At 39.8% G+C, this 14344-nt stretch overlaps 1 protein-coding gene across 1 annotated transcript; it reads right to left on the reverse strand.

The window, feature by feature from the left end:
* Positions 1-5750: 5750 nt before the first annotated feature.
* On the reverse strand, positions 5751-7143 carry LOC126622807 (kinesin-like protein KIN-14Q). The gene is made up of 5 exons (XM_050291522.1): positions 6941-7143; positions 6811-6848; positions 6511-6674; positions 6258-6383; positions 5751-6173 (listed from the first exon to the last, which is right to left on the reverse strand). Exons 1-5 carry the CDS (start codon positions 7141-7143, stop codon positions 5751-5753), a joined length of 954 nt encoding a protein of 317 aa, XP_050147479.1.
* Positions 7144-14344: the final 7201 nt, after the last annotated feature.

The following is a 14344-nucleotide window of genomic DNA, read 5'->3' on the forward strand; positions in this document are numbered from 1 at the left end:
CTGAGTCCTAAATTGAGTGTAAAACTTTTGAATGAACTTACTAGAAAGTTGAGTCCAAGAGGTAATTGATCTCGCTGGCAGAGTTTTGAACCAGGTTCTAGCATCTCCCATGAGAGAAAACGGGAAAAGCTTTAGGCGAATGAACTCATCGGAGACGCCTTTAATATTATGTGTCCCACAGATATCCAGAAAATTATCTACATGTTCACTAGCATCTTGATTCTCATCCCCAGAAAACTTGGGCAACATGTTAATAAAATAATCTTTGATCTCATAAGAAGAAGTAGCATCAAGTTCAGGATAAACTATGCATGATTGTCGTGAAGAAAATTGCGGAATAGAGAAATCTTGAATGGTTCGAGGTGCACCATCGTTATTGCCGTTCGCAACCATCTCTTCTTGTTCTTGCTCCTCCTTTGCCTTCTCTTCTCTTTGTTCCTTGCGAATTTGCCTAAGCTTTCATTCAATCTCTGGTTCGAATCTTACAAGCTACCCTTCTGAGGAATGAGTATCGATCATTCACCTACAAAGTACCAAGGACTGATTTCAGTAATATGCTTGCAGAGGTGTCTCAAAGAATCTGATGATGGGTAATTGTAGAAACAGAATTCCAATTGGAAGACTAAAAGACTCGGGGGTATAGGAAAACTAAAAGCCAAAAGAAGAAAGTATCTACTGGACAATGATAACCAAACACTAATAGTCAAACAAGGAAAAATCTAATGACAATTAAAAATTTATGCAATCAGAGATTTTTATTTTTTATTTTATTTTTCGGAATATGAAAACAAAAACAAGATAACGAACAGAAACAGAGGTAAAAATAAACTAAAAGAAAAAAATTTAAAAAAAATAATTAAGTAAAGTGTAATCAACAAGCCGAGTTGGGATTAAGGGGCAATCCCCGGCAACAGCGCCAAAAACTTGATGTATATTTAAACTAACCTAAATAATAGATTAATCTAAACCAAATTAAACTCGTAAGCGCACGAATCAATTGTAGAAATAAACGCAAATACGAGGTCGATCCCACATAGATTGCTTTTAATACCAATTCAACCAATTGATTACGTGAAACTTAACTTAACTAGGAAACGAATGATTGATTAATTGATTATGAAAAAATAATTAAAACTTCAACTTCAAATTAGACTAAGAATACGAATAACGAAAACACGCAACAAATGAAAGTTTAAAAGAAATTAATGTGATGAAAGCCTAAGGTCATGAATCCACCAATAACAATGGCATGTAATCAGACAATAATCAACAAGATACTTCGGAAATAATCATGTCATGGCTTCATCATAAACCTTAGAAAAATAGTTTAGTTACACATAGTCATAATAAAAATCACAAAAGAAATCATGGAAAAAGATAAAACCCCGGAAAAAATGGTAAGAACACGCTAAACGGCCCTCCTTCACTTTGGACGAATTTTCTTGTGTGTATTTCGTTCCCCTCTCAAGATAGCCTTTGGTACTCTATTTATTCCAATAAAATCCTAAAAAGTCTGATAAAAACTATCCTAAAGGAAAACAAACTCCAAAGTAATTAATGAAACAAACTAGGAAAGAGTCCTTCTTGACTTGGGAAACACGGCATCTGTCTTGCACGCCAGATTTGGGGTCGATTTATCTCCTGGAAAATTCTGTAAAAATATGGGAAATGTAGCTTGATCTCTTATCTTTTCAAGCATATGTCTCACGCCACTAGGAAAAATCGGGAAAGCCTTCAAATCTTCATTATCCCACAGCTGCGCAGCTCTGACGGGAAAGTTACTTATGCGGGATTGATTTGTAAAATTGGAACGTTTGACTCCATGAAAAATTACGAAATTTGGACACAATGATCTTCCACCTCTTAGCTTCCTTCTACAATTGGCCTTGCATCAAAAATCCACCGGAAAGTCGAATTATCATCAAAAACGTCTTGCATGCGCAGATTGGCTGAAACAGAGAAAATGAAAGTAATAAGGTTCTTTTAAGACCAATTCCTTAACAAAACTTAGGGAGAATTAACCTGAAAATGTGATAAATAATGCACCTATCATTCGTCCACTCAGTACCTATAACATGTTCAAATTTCAGAAAAATTCAACAATGCGATCATCAATAGCAGATGTTTGAAACACCAACCCAGTTTTCAATTCTGCAAAAATCTGGACAGTCATCTTATGAGTGCCAAAACCCCATTTTAGCATTCATATAGAAATGATATTTTCACAAAAGTTATTCGTTATCCTCTCATCCACATCATACTAAAATTTCAGTCAGATCCAACAATTTGATCTTCCTATAATTGTCAAACACTACTGTTGATACATGACCATGATTAGAAAGAAAAAGGGAAGTGTAGTAAGTTAATATTTACTTTTTCCTTATCATTATTAATCTTGTTATTAATGTGACTGGTGCGGTATAATCGACCATCATACACCATATATATTGTAGTATGAATGGTACGGATTGATCACCCTCACCCTTACTTATGTTATATATATTTGTGAATGGTGCGACACTATCACCCTTCTTACAATAACAATTAGGGAAATTTTATTTGAACCCATATAACATCTTTCTACACCCAACTTATTCTTTACACCCATATAGTTTTTAATTAAATTATCAATATCTCTTTAAATCCAATTTTACTACCTAAACTACCCTCACAAACCTAATATAATATGCAAATTTATCTTTACACCCATTTTAAAATAAAAATCCAGAATCAGTGTTCTACAACTTGTTTTCCACAACTCGTTGATTGAGAGTGTAATGTCCATACATATATGGAGTCGTGTTTGATGAATTGGTCAAACAAGCAATCTGGAATCGGGAAGTTATGTGAGTAGACAAGATTAGATGAAGTAATTAACTCATATGTTACGATGTTTTTGTGCTTATTTGAGATTGAAATGTTAAACCAATATGCTTATTTCTCTTACAACAGAAATCGAGTTGGTTTTAATCCTTGTGTGCTTTATCTGAATTGCATTCCCGTTGTTTTTATCCCATCGCCGCTTCATAAACAAATGCAGTAGTGTTTTTCAAATGCTTTAATCTCAAGTTTTTACCTTGGTTTTAAGATTAGGTGTATTGGGTGGTGGAGTTGTAATCCATATTCTTAGGCATCACTTGGGTTTTAGCCACAGTAATTCAAATCTGCATGAATTATAGGACTCAAAATCATTTTATACATACACATACACTAGTAATAATAATTAACTTAGGCCCTCAGTTGTCATTGGAACCGGAGGTGGGTATATTGATTAGTGGGTTTATTGATAAATTTTAGTTTGATTTCTGGTTTCATCTTGTATTTGGTAATTATACAATAGGGTAAAACTGACCATTCACATTTTAAATTTAAGTTAGGTGTAGAGTGAGGTTATATGGGTTCAAATAAAATTTCTCTAACAATTATTGTCTTTAAGTTTTGATATTTATGTGAATAGTGCTGAATAAAATCCGTGTCACAATCATTACTTATCTAAAGCAATTTATGTGTACTTAATTTTTATGATGAGTATATATAGGACCTGAAGTTCCTTGATCTTTATCATATAAAAAGATTGGACCTGAAGTTCCACCATATAAAAAGATCGAACCTGAAGTTCCTTGATCCTCATCATAGATCGGACCTGAAGTTCCTTGATCAAAATAAAACCTAAAGTTTTGAATCAATTGAGAGAACAACAGTTCCTCAACTTAATTGAAATCACGGTCATAAGCACCTCAATCCACAGACTATTAAATGAGAACCAGAAGTTCCTTGATTCATGTAAATGAGAACCATAAACTCCTTAATCCATGTACAGATTAAGTATGAGCATGAATTCCAAAATGTGAACCTAAAGGTTCTAATGGTGTCGATATCGAGAATAAATTTCTAGTACATATGAATAATGTTTTGGCCTGAAGTTCAAAATATAAATAATGTTAATAACTTGAAGTTCTAACACTTTTGTGTGGACGTGTTTATATGGTATGAATTAAGCAAGTTTTGTCATAACTGAATTTCTTTCTTTCGGGAGTAAGAATATGGTGAACTTAGCAAAACTCGATGTTGTTACCATGGACATTTTATACAAGAGATAATTTCATGAATTCATAATGCCCGAGAATTCATGTGGAAGAATATGATATTAGAAAACATCTTTGCTTAAAAGCTCATTGAATCATATTCATGGAACCAGAAGTTTCCATCGTTTCTTCATTGATTCATATTAATGGAACCAAAAGTTTCCACAGTTTCCTATATCTAACAAACTGAACCAGAAGTTTCAGACATGTAAAAGACCATAACAGAGGGAACTTTTCTATACATACGCGTGCATACACATGAATTACAACTACAACAATAAAATAAAAAAAAGAACAAAAAAGGTGAGCTTTCGCAAAGGTTGCTCATGTGAAGCCTCCGTACTTGGCAGAACCCCAGAAGGGGGAGGCACCCGAAGATTGATCATGTGAAGCCTCAGTACTTGCGGAACTCCATAAGGTGGAGGCACCGGAGATTGATCATTTGAAGCCTCAGTACTTGGAAGAACTCCAAATAGTGGAGGCAATGGGTGCCTTCAGAATAAAGCCACAAACATCTGATGGTACCCTTGAATCTGATGGACAACAAATCTATGGAGGTATTTCTTCTTGTAGGAAATTTCGCTCCAACATATGTTCAATGAACTTATCTAAGCTAGAGAACACAAAATTCCCCTGTTGCCAACATCTATATAAACTTTGCTGTCAATTAAGAAACAGTCTTCTAATACAGAAATATCATCTTTAAATGATACTCAACTCTAAATGATACTTAACTAGGCTCCTAATTTGTCTCGTGTTATATTGGGGAGAGGGGAAGGTAATTCAAACTCGGAATTTTTTTTTTGGTGGACGACTCCTACTGCAATGATCACTTCCATCATTTCTTTGCAGCTGTCTTTGCAGCTGCACTCACTCAGCTTACACAAAATTGAAAACAGAACGACCGTCTTCAAATAATAATGCGTCATTAACAATGACTTATGTGTCACGTTAATACTAATCGCGATTGGTTTGATTTCAGTACTGTTACATAGAAGAATTCTTAGACGCGAGTCGAGACGACTTTTTTCTTTTTTGACTTGTATATCAGTTTTAATCAGGTGTCACCAGAAAGCACATACCATTGATATTCTCAAACATAATCTCAAGTTCTGTACATTAGTAAATAGACAAATGATTAGTTCTCTCCCTCCCTCTCCAAGCCTGTAGGATACAAGAATATACCCTCTGGCTCACACCATAACTGAATGAAGTACATACATTGTCATTAGCTTTTAGTAGCAGTTCTCGCTGCTGTACCAATTATATTCCACCCCCTCTCCTTTTCCCTAAGACTAATAGGCTCCTGGCTTTCTTTAGTTCCCGCTCTTCTGCCATTTCCTAGCAACACCTTGTGCGCCATCCTCCCTCGGCTTCCAATAGAGACTCTAACCTTCTCCATCCCTACATTCACGCCTTTTCTCATGTGTGGCGGCATTGGGGACTTTATCTGGATTTTCTTTTGGAGGCTTCGTCTCAATATGCTGTTTAGCTTTTTGCCGCCATTTCTGATGACTTTTGGACTGCTACAAGGTGTCTGTTCTGGCAAGTAGTCAGTCTCACGCACCTCTGGATCTACTTTCTTATCAGCATGGCATGCTATGGGTGCCAATGGTAATGCAAGTGGCGGGGATTGGACAGGGAATGGTACACTTGGGAGTGGGATTAGGGAGTTGGAGCTGCGGTTACTGGAATCCGCTGAAATGTTGGACAAATAGATACTCTTCCTGTTTTCTTTGGAGCAAGAAATTGTTCAGCCATTTCAGGGTTGTTTTCTTTCTCTGTAGCATCAACATGCTTGACAAAACCATCCGATGTATGAAAAGATGGTGCTGAGGGTTTGTTGTTGGTCTTCTCCATTAGTGGTTGCAAAGGGTTTACTTGATCTTTTCCCAATGCACTGCCTGTTTCACTGAGGATCTTGTGACTTGTTAATGGTCGGTTTGTAAACGGTGGCCTTGTGGGTGCAATAGATTGCTCATCTTGTTGATGTTTGATTTGCTGCTGGTGCTGCTCGGCTATCTTTGTGTCAACGTGCTGACGTGCCAGCTTTCTCTCGATTAAAAGTTGTGCTTCCAATTCTTTTACCTGGAAAATGTACTACATTAGTACCTGAAACTCTTATACTTTATGTATATAAACTGAAAAAAAAGGACCTCTTGTGTACAATACCTTGTCTTGCAGGTTTTTATTCTTCAGGTCTCTTTCTTTTATCTTCAATTCTAATCCATGAACTGTTTCCTCCATCTTCCTGATCTGTACATCTTTGCTCTTGACGTCTAGCTTGGTTTTCTCAAACTAGCATACCAAAGATCCGAGATTGTTAGAAATTTAATAGATGAATTATTCAATCAAAATGGTAGCAAACCGTCAAGGTTTTAAACAAAATCTGGAATCTGCAGTAGCGTCAAGCACAGTAAATTACCATCTGTTTGTATCTCAAAATTTCAGAAGTGTCCAGTTGCCTCTTTGCCGGACCCAACTCTATCCCTCGCACTCTACTTGCAAAGTTCAGTGAGCAAAGTGTCTCACTCACATCATTTTCATTAGGACTTATCTGAACAAACATGAGTGTCTTTGAGTCTCCTCCTGAAACAACGAATGATATTCATTAGTTTTACGTTTAATTTATCCAAGAAACCAGAGAATAAAAAAAATATGAACTTGGAATATTAAACAACTCAGAATAAGAATTGTCGATTCTTCTGTGATCCAAATGAAGTACCTAAAGAGTCTTGAAGCAAGTGGGTAAGCTTCGAGTTCCTGCACAGAAGACATAATTTAGTAAAAGAACGTAATAGCTGAATGCATAATGTGGCAACTTGGCCAATATAAACAAAGAGCTATTCATTAACCTGAAAGGTATGTGTGAGCTTTTAGTTGCAAGTGCAGATATGACATCACCAAGGGAAGACAGAGATCTATTTATGTTTTGAGTTTCCTTGAGTTGTTCTCCTTGCACTTCTGTCTTCGCTACACGCTCACACCCTGCTAGATCCACCAACCAGAGCTTACTTCTTGTGCATTCCCCATTCAACAAATGCTCTCCCTTCACCATTACACAGTGTATGCTGCATTTAGAGAGGACCACTCGAACATTTAGCAATCGATCTTTGTTCCAGAGCCTATTTGACACAAATTATTATTTTATTACTTTAGTCTAAAGAAGGCTTTTCAACTCCGCCTGTGTAAGTTTATCTTACATTGCCGGTCCCAAGCCCGGGTAAAGGAGGAGGGGGAGGGCTTCAGGTAGTCGACAGCCGGCACTCCTCAGTTACGTCGAATCCTTATGAAAATGAATCCAGAACGAAATCGTGCTAAAGCTAGGGCGTCATCCGTAAGTGGCGCGCTGTGTGGCCCGAGCACAGTGATAAGTGAGCAAGGGTCGCTGTATCTCCATCGGCACCTGGATGCAGTGTTAAATGAGCAAGGGGGCCATAGAAACTTCTTTTCAAACGACTCCACTCAAAGTTGTTTGGGAGCATATGCTCCTATCAACTTTACACAGGACACACAAAAGAAGTACTTTGATCCTATTGGACGGGGGAGGGTGAAGAAGCTAGGACAGAAGGGTAGAGTTCAAGAGAGTAGAATGCGTTTAGGAACGTGGAATATAGGAACCTTAACGGGAAAATCTATGGAAGTAGTGGAAGTTATGGTGAGGAGAAGGATAAATATTATGTGCCTACAAGAAACTAAGTGGGTTGGTCTTAAGGCAAAGGATCTAGAAAACTCAGGGTTTAAACTTTGGTATTCGGGCACAAATAGAACGAGAAATGGTGTTGGCATCATCGTGGACAAGACCTTGACACAAGATGTTGTAGATGTCAAGAGGGTAGGAGATAGAATCATGGCAATCAAGATTGTAATAGGACAAGAACTCATCAATGTGATTAGTGCGTACGCACCTCAAGTAGGGTTGGATACGAGTTCGAAGGAGAAATTTTGGGAAGACCTTGGAGACTTGGTGTAAGGAATTGCCCAGACGGAGAAGTTATTTATAGGAGGAGATTTAAATGGACATGTGGGCCGGGAGACAGGCAACTATAGAGGTTTTCATGGTGGCCATGGTTTTGGGGAGAGAAACGAGGATGGGGAAGCTATCTTGGATTTTGCAATGGCATATGATCTCTTCTTAGCCAACACCTTCTTTAAGAAGAGAGAAGAACATGTGATCACCTACAAGAGTGGGTCGTCAAAAACACAAATAGATTTTCTTCTAATGAGGAAATGGGATCGTATAACTTGTAAGGATTGCAAAGTTATACCGGGAGAAAGCTTGGCTAATCAATATCGCTTGTTGGTGATGGATGTACATATCAAAAGAGTGAGAAAAAAGAACAAGACTTCGAAGTGCCCAAGGACTAGATGGTGGAATCTAAAAGGAGAAAAACTAGCCATTTTCAAAGAGAAAGTAATCACCCAGTGTGAGTGGGATAGAGAGGGGGAAGCTAGCCAAAGGTGGGATTCTATGGCTAGTTGTATTCGAAAAGTAGCAAAAGAGGTATTAGGAGAGTCCAAGGGCTCTGCTCCATACCAAAATGAATCTTGGTGGTGGAATGAGGAGGTACAAACAAAGGTGAAGGCTAAGAAGGAATGTTGTAAAGCCTTATACAAGGACATGACCGATGAAAATGGTGAAAGGTATAGAAGAGCGAAGCAAGAGGCGAAGAAAGCTGTGAGAGAAGCTAAGTTAGCGGCTTATGACGACATGTATAAGCGACTAGATACCAAAGAAGGAGAGTTGGATATCTATAAACTAGCTAGAGCAAGGGAAAAAAAGACAAGGGACCTAAACCAAGTGAGGTGCATCAAGGATGAGGATGGAATGGTTCTTGCTACAGAGAATGCGCTCAAAGACAGATGGAGAGGTTATTTTCATAATCTTTTTAATGAAGGACATGAAAGGAGTACTTCTTTAGGGGAGTTGAGTAACTCAGAAGAGTATAGAAACTACTCATTTTATCGTCGATTCAGGAAGGAAGAAGTGGTTGTAGCTTTGAAGAAGATGAAGCATAGAAAAGCAGTGGGCCTAGACGATATACCGATCGAAGTGTGGAAAGTCTTGGGAGAGACAGGTATAGCATGGCTTACTGACCTTTTCAAAAGGATTTTGAAAACAAAGAAGATGCCAAATGAGTGGCGAAATAGCACTTTGGTGCCTATCTACAAGAATAAGGGCGACGTACAAAATTGCATGAACTATAGGGGTATTAAGCTAATGAGTCATACAATGAAGCTTTGGGAGAGAGTCATTGAGCATAGATTGAGGCAAGAGACACGGGTTTCGGACAACCAAATCGGGTTCATGCCAGGGCGCTCAACCATGGAGGCAATCTATCTCTTACGAAGATTGATGGAAAGATATAGAGATGGGAAAAAGGATTTACACATGGTCTTTATAGATTTGGAAAAAGCATATGATAGGGTCCCAAGAGACATTCTTTGGAGGATTTTAGAGAAGAAATGAGTACGAGTAGCATATATCCAAGCTATAAAGGATATGTATGAGGGAGCAAAGACTGCCGTAAGAACTCATGAAGGACAAACCGAAAGCTTCCCCATAACTGTAGGATTACATCAAGGCTCATCCTTAAGTCCTTATCTTTTTGCGTTGGTAATGGATGAGTTAACAGGACATATTCAAGATGATATTCCTTGGTGTATGCTTTTCGTAGACGATATAATGTTGATAGATGAAACTCAGGAAGGGGTAAATGCGAAGCTTAACCTTTGGAGAGAAGTGTTGGAATCTAAAGCTCTTCGCCTAAGCCGATCAAAGATAGAATATATGGAGTGCAAGTTCAGTGCAAATGGAGGCCAAAATGAGTTAGGGGTGAGGATCGAAGATCAGGAAATACCAAAGAGCGATCGTTTTCGCTACTTAGGATCTATCTTGCAAAAGAACGGAGAATTAGATGGAGATCTCAACCATAGAATACAAGCTGGATGGATGAAGTGGAAGAGTGCATCCGGCGTGTTGTGTGACCGCCGTATGCCACTGAAGCTCAAGGAAAAATTTTATAGGACGGCAATAAGGCCGGCGATGCTGTATGGCACAGAATGTTGGGCGGTGAAGCATCAACACGTACACAAAATGGGTGTAGTGGAGATGAGGATGCTTCGTTGGATGTGTGGGCACACGAGAAAGGGTAAGATTAGGAATGAGGATATCCGAGGTAAAGTAGGAGTAGCTGAAATTGTAGGAAAATTGAGAGAAAATCGGTTACGGTGGTTTGGACATGTGCAAAGAAGGCCTACTGACGCTCCGGTTAGAAGATGCGACTACGGGACAGAGGTTAAGAGCCGAAGGAGTAGAGGAAGACCTAGGAAAACTTTGGAAGAGACTCTAAGAAAAGACTTAGAGTATTTGGATCTAACGGGGGACATGACACAAGACCGAGCATAATGGCGTTCTAAGATTCATATAGCCGACCCCACTCAGTGAAGAAGGCTTTGGTGTATTTAACGCAATACGTTGAAATGAAGCAAAGCTTATTTATTGATATCTCCGATAAGTTACAAATATGTACATATACATGAGTCAAAATAAACAAATAAAAGGGAGCCTTCACAAAGGTTGCTTAGAAGAAGTCTCAGCAGTCGGTAGAGCCCTAGAAAGAGAAAGCACCGGAGGGGGATCATTCGGAGCCTCAGTACTGGACAGAACCCTAGAAGGAGGAGGCATCGGAGGTTGATCATTTGGAGCTTCATTACGCGGTACAGCCCTAGAAGACGAAGGCAATAAATGCCTTTGGAACAAACCCACAAACCGCTGATGATCAAGTAAAACCTGACCATCAGATTCCTTCATCTGGTCAAGCTTCCTCTTCATGTTTGTAGCATAGTCATGTGCGAGCCGGTGCAACTGTTTATTCTCATGCTTGAGCCCTCTAATCTCCTGTTTGAGACTCATCACTTCAGCCGCCAATGATTCAACTTGGCGGGTTCGAGCAAATAGGCGTTGGGCCATATTAGACACAGAACCTGCACACTGAACACTTAGAGCTAGAGAATCCTTAACAGCCAACTCATCAGACCGTTTGGAAAGTAGTCTGTTATATTTGGGAGTGAGAAGGTTCCTGGCCACCACCGCAGCAGTCATATCATTCTTCATCACGGAATCCCCAACGGTAAGAGGACCAGTAGGGGATAAGAAGGATGGGCGCCATATGTTGTCTGGAGAAGGCGTGGCTGCCTCTTCAACAAGGTTCAAGTCAAAACGACGGTCGGAGAGGCCAGACATTTTCAAAGGTGTTGAAGAGAGAAAAGGTCGGACAAATCAAGATCTTAGAAGTGCAAGAATGGAGCTTCTACTGGTGAAGATTCAAGTGTGCTTTGGAACTTAATGCCAGCCTTTATAAAAATCTGCACTCGACGGAGCTTCAGAAATCGAAGAGGCGCCTGCCCAGAAATCGAAGAGGCGTTTGCTTTCTCAAAAGCTGGGTTGCTCAGAGACCACGAGGGCCGATCTCAGAAATCGAAGAGGCGTTTGCTTTCTCAAAAGCTGGGCTGCTCAAAGACCACGAAGGCTGATCTTAGAAATCGAAGAGGCGCTTGCTTTCTCAAAAGCTAGGCTGCTCAAAGACCACGAAGGCCGATCTCAGAAATCGAAGAGGCACCTGCTTTTCTCAGCCTTGTCAGCACCTGTCACATGCACACTCAACTTTGCTGAAATTACGGGTATTTTGTTGAAGATTTCTGGTGAAGTAGAAAGCACATGAATCTTACTGTTCAATCATCCACTTTCCACACGCACCATCAACTCATGGGTACCACAGCTAATTTGCCAAAGATCTCTACAAAGTTTAGACACGTGAAGCTTGCAGCTCCCACTACATCGCTATGACCAAGAAGGGTAAAAGAATAGCAAAGAAACAGCACTAACAAAGTTTAGACACATAAATTTTGAAGATCTAGCTACCATATTATTACCCACAAAGGTAAAGGAACATCACCACTACTGGATAATTGGAAAGTCCCTATGTGTCAACCTTTGTGCTCCGTGGCAAGGTAGACTAGCAAACATGCCCAACCTTTACTCACATTCGAGAAAACACTCCCAACAAGATTGCTTGCTCCAAAATCGAAGAGGCACCGTCCTCCGAATCTCGAGAGCCAGACTCCTAACATGATTACTTTATCAAAAATCGAAGAGACACCGCTCTCCGAATCTCGAGAGCCAGACTCCCAGCAGGATTGCTCTCTCAAAAATCGAAGAGGCACCATTCTCCAAATCTCGAGAGCCAGATCCCCGACAGGATTTCTTGTTCAAAAACCGAAGAGGCACCACTTTCTCAACTTCGAGAGCCAGATCTCCTTGGATAAAGCTTGTCTGTAATCTTCACACGCAACATCAGCTTTCCAAATACCACAGACCACTTTTTCAAAGTGCTCTGACACACGTGAAGCTGGCAGCTCCCACTACCATGCTATGACCAAGCAGGGTAAAGGAATAGCATTACTACTTGTTGTTAGGGAAACTCCTATATATGTCGACCTCTATCCTCAACAGACAGGCAGACCTGCAAAAATGCTCAACCCTTCCTCATATCTAAGATGGCACTCCCAACGAAGCCTCTCGAAATACTCAGCTTTCTTTCCCCCCGATAATCCCTCTGCAAACAAGCTACACCAGAGCAAGAATATCTCATATCATCAGGGTTAAAAGCAAGAGTATCCCATATCATGCTTTTTCCTTGTCTTTTCCTTTGGCCTTGTTCTTACCTGCAAGACAAGGAGAAAGAGAGCAAGCAGTCAGCACTTGGAATCAAGCTTCTAGTCAGGAACTGACTGCCTGGAATCCCTTACCTGATTACTTAGCTGGCATTGCTCTCGAGTACTCATCTTCAACATCTTATGCTTCCAGAGAAGATACCACATCTACCTGAGGAACAGATAGGAAAAGTGAGAAGGATACAAGGAAGCATGTGGAGACAAGCGTAATAGAACACGTGCTAATACATCCACTACTTTGTCAACAGCAAAAGTATCCCATATCAGCAGGGTCGAACGTACTCTAGATTTGATGGACTTGTTTTGACCCTCAAATTCTTCAGTCGGCCTTATACTCTGGAGGAAACCAGAAAATCCTCCAGCCCAATTCAAGAATAAACCTGTGGAAAGTTACTTCTTCAAAAGCAAAAGTATCTCATATCATCTATTCTCCTTTTCTTCTCTTTATCCTTCATGCTGCCTGCAAGATAGGGAGAATGAGAACAATCAGCCGGAACTCGAAATCAAACTTCTGATCTGGGACTGATTGCTTAGAGCTCTGATTGCTTACCTTGTCTGTCACCTCTTTCAGCAGATCCCCTACCTCGGCGACTTGGGGAACTCTTACTACATGGTTTGTATCGTGCTTGACCAAGCCTGAAACTACAAGTAAGCTTTAAGTTAAATTGATACATTACCTTGTGCATCTCCACCAGTTAAAGATACCACCCCTGGATGGAGCAAGAGTACTTCCAGAGAAGATGCCACATCTACCTATGAGACAGATAAGGCAAGTGAAGATGAGAGCTTGAACCTATGTCATTTGTACTAAATCATTCACTTGTACTCACTAAATCAGAGCTTGAACCTATGTACTTGTGTAAACCCTTCACAATTAATGAGAACTCCTTTACTCCGTGGACGTAGCCAATCTGGGTGAACCACGTACATCTTGTGTTTGCTTTCCTGTCTCTATCCATTTACATACTTATCCACACTAATGACCAGAGCAATCTAGCGAATATCACAAACTTAATACTTTATGTTGTACCAAAGTCCTCACTAATTTTGTGCATCAACAATCCTTAAGTCCTTACCTTTTTGTGTTGGTAATGGATGAGTTAACAGGACATATTCAAGATGATATTCCTTGGTGTATGCTTTTCGCAAACGATATAGTGTTGATAGATGAAACTCAGGAGGGGTAGATGCGAAGCTTAACCTTTGGAGAGAAGTGTTGGAATCTAAATGTCTTCGCCTAAGCCGATCAAAGACAGAATATATGGAGTGCAAGTTCAGTGCAAATGGAGGCCAAAATGAGTTAGGGGTGAGGATCGGAGATCAGGAAATACCAAAGAGCAACCGTTTTCGCTACCTAGGATCTATCTTGCAAAATAACGGAGAATTAGATGGAGATCTTAACCATAGAATACAAGCTGGATGGATAAAGTGGAAGAGTGCATCCAGCGTGTTGTGTGACCGTCGTAGGCCACTAAAGCTCAAGGGAAAATTTTATAAGACGGCAATAAGGTCGGTGATGCTGT

Source organism: Malus sylvestris, chromosome 5 (genome assembly GCF_916048215.2).
Source record: "Malus sylvestris chromosome 5, drMalSylv7.2, whole genome shotgun sequence".
In the NCBI taxonomy this organism is placed as follows: domain Eukaryota; kingdom Viridiplantae; phylum Streptophyta; class Magnoliopsida; order Rosales; family Rosaceae; genus Malus; species Malus sylvestris.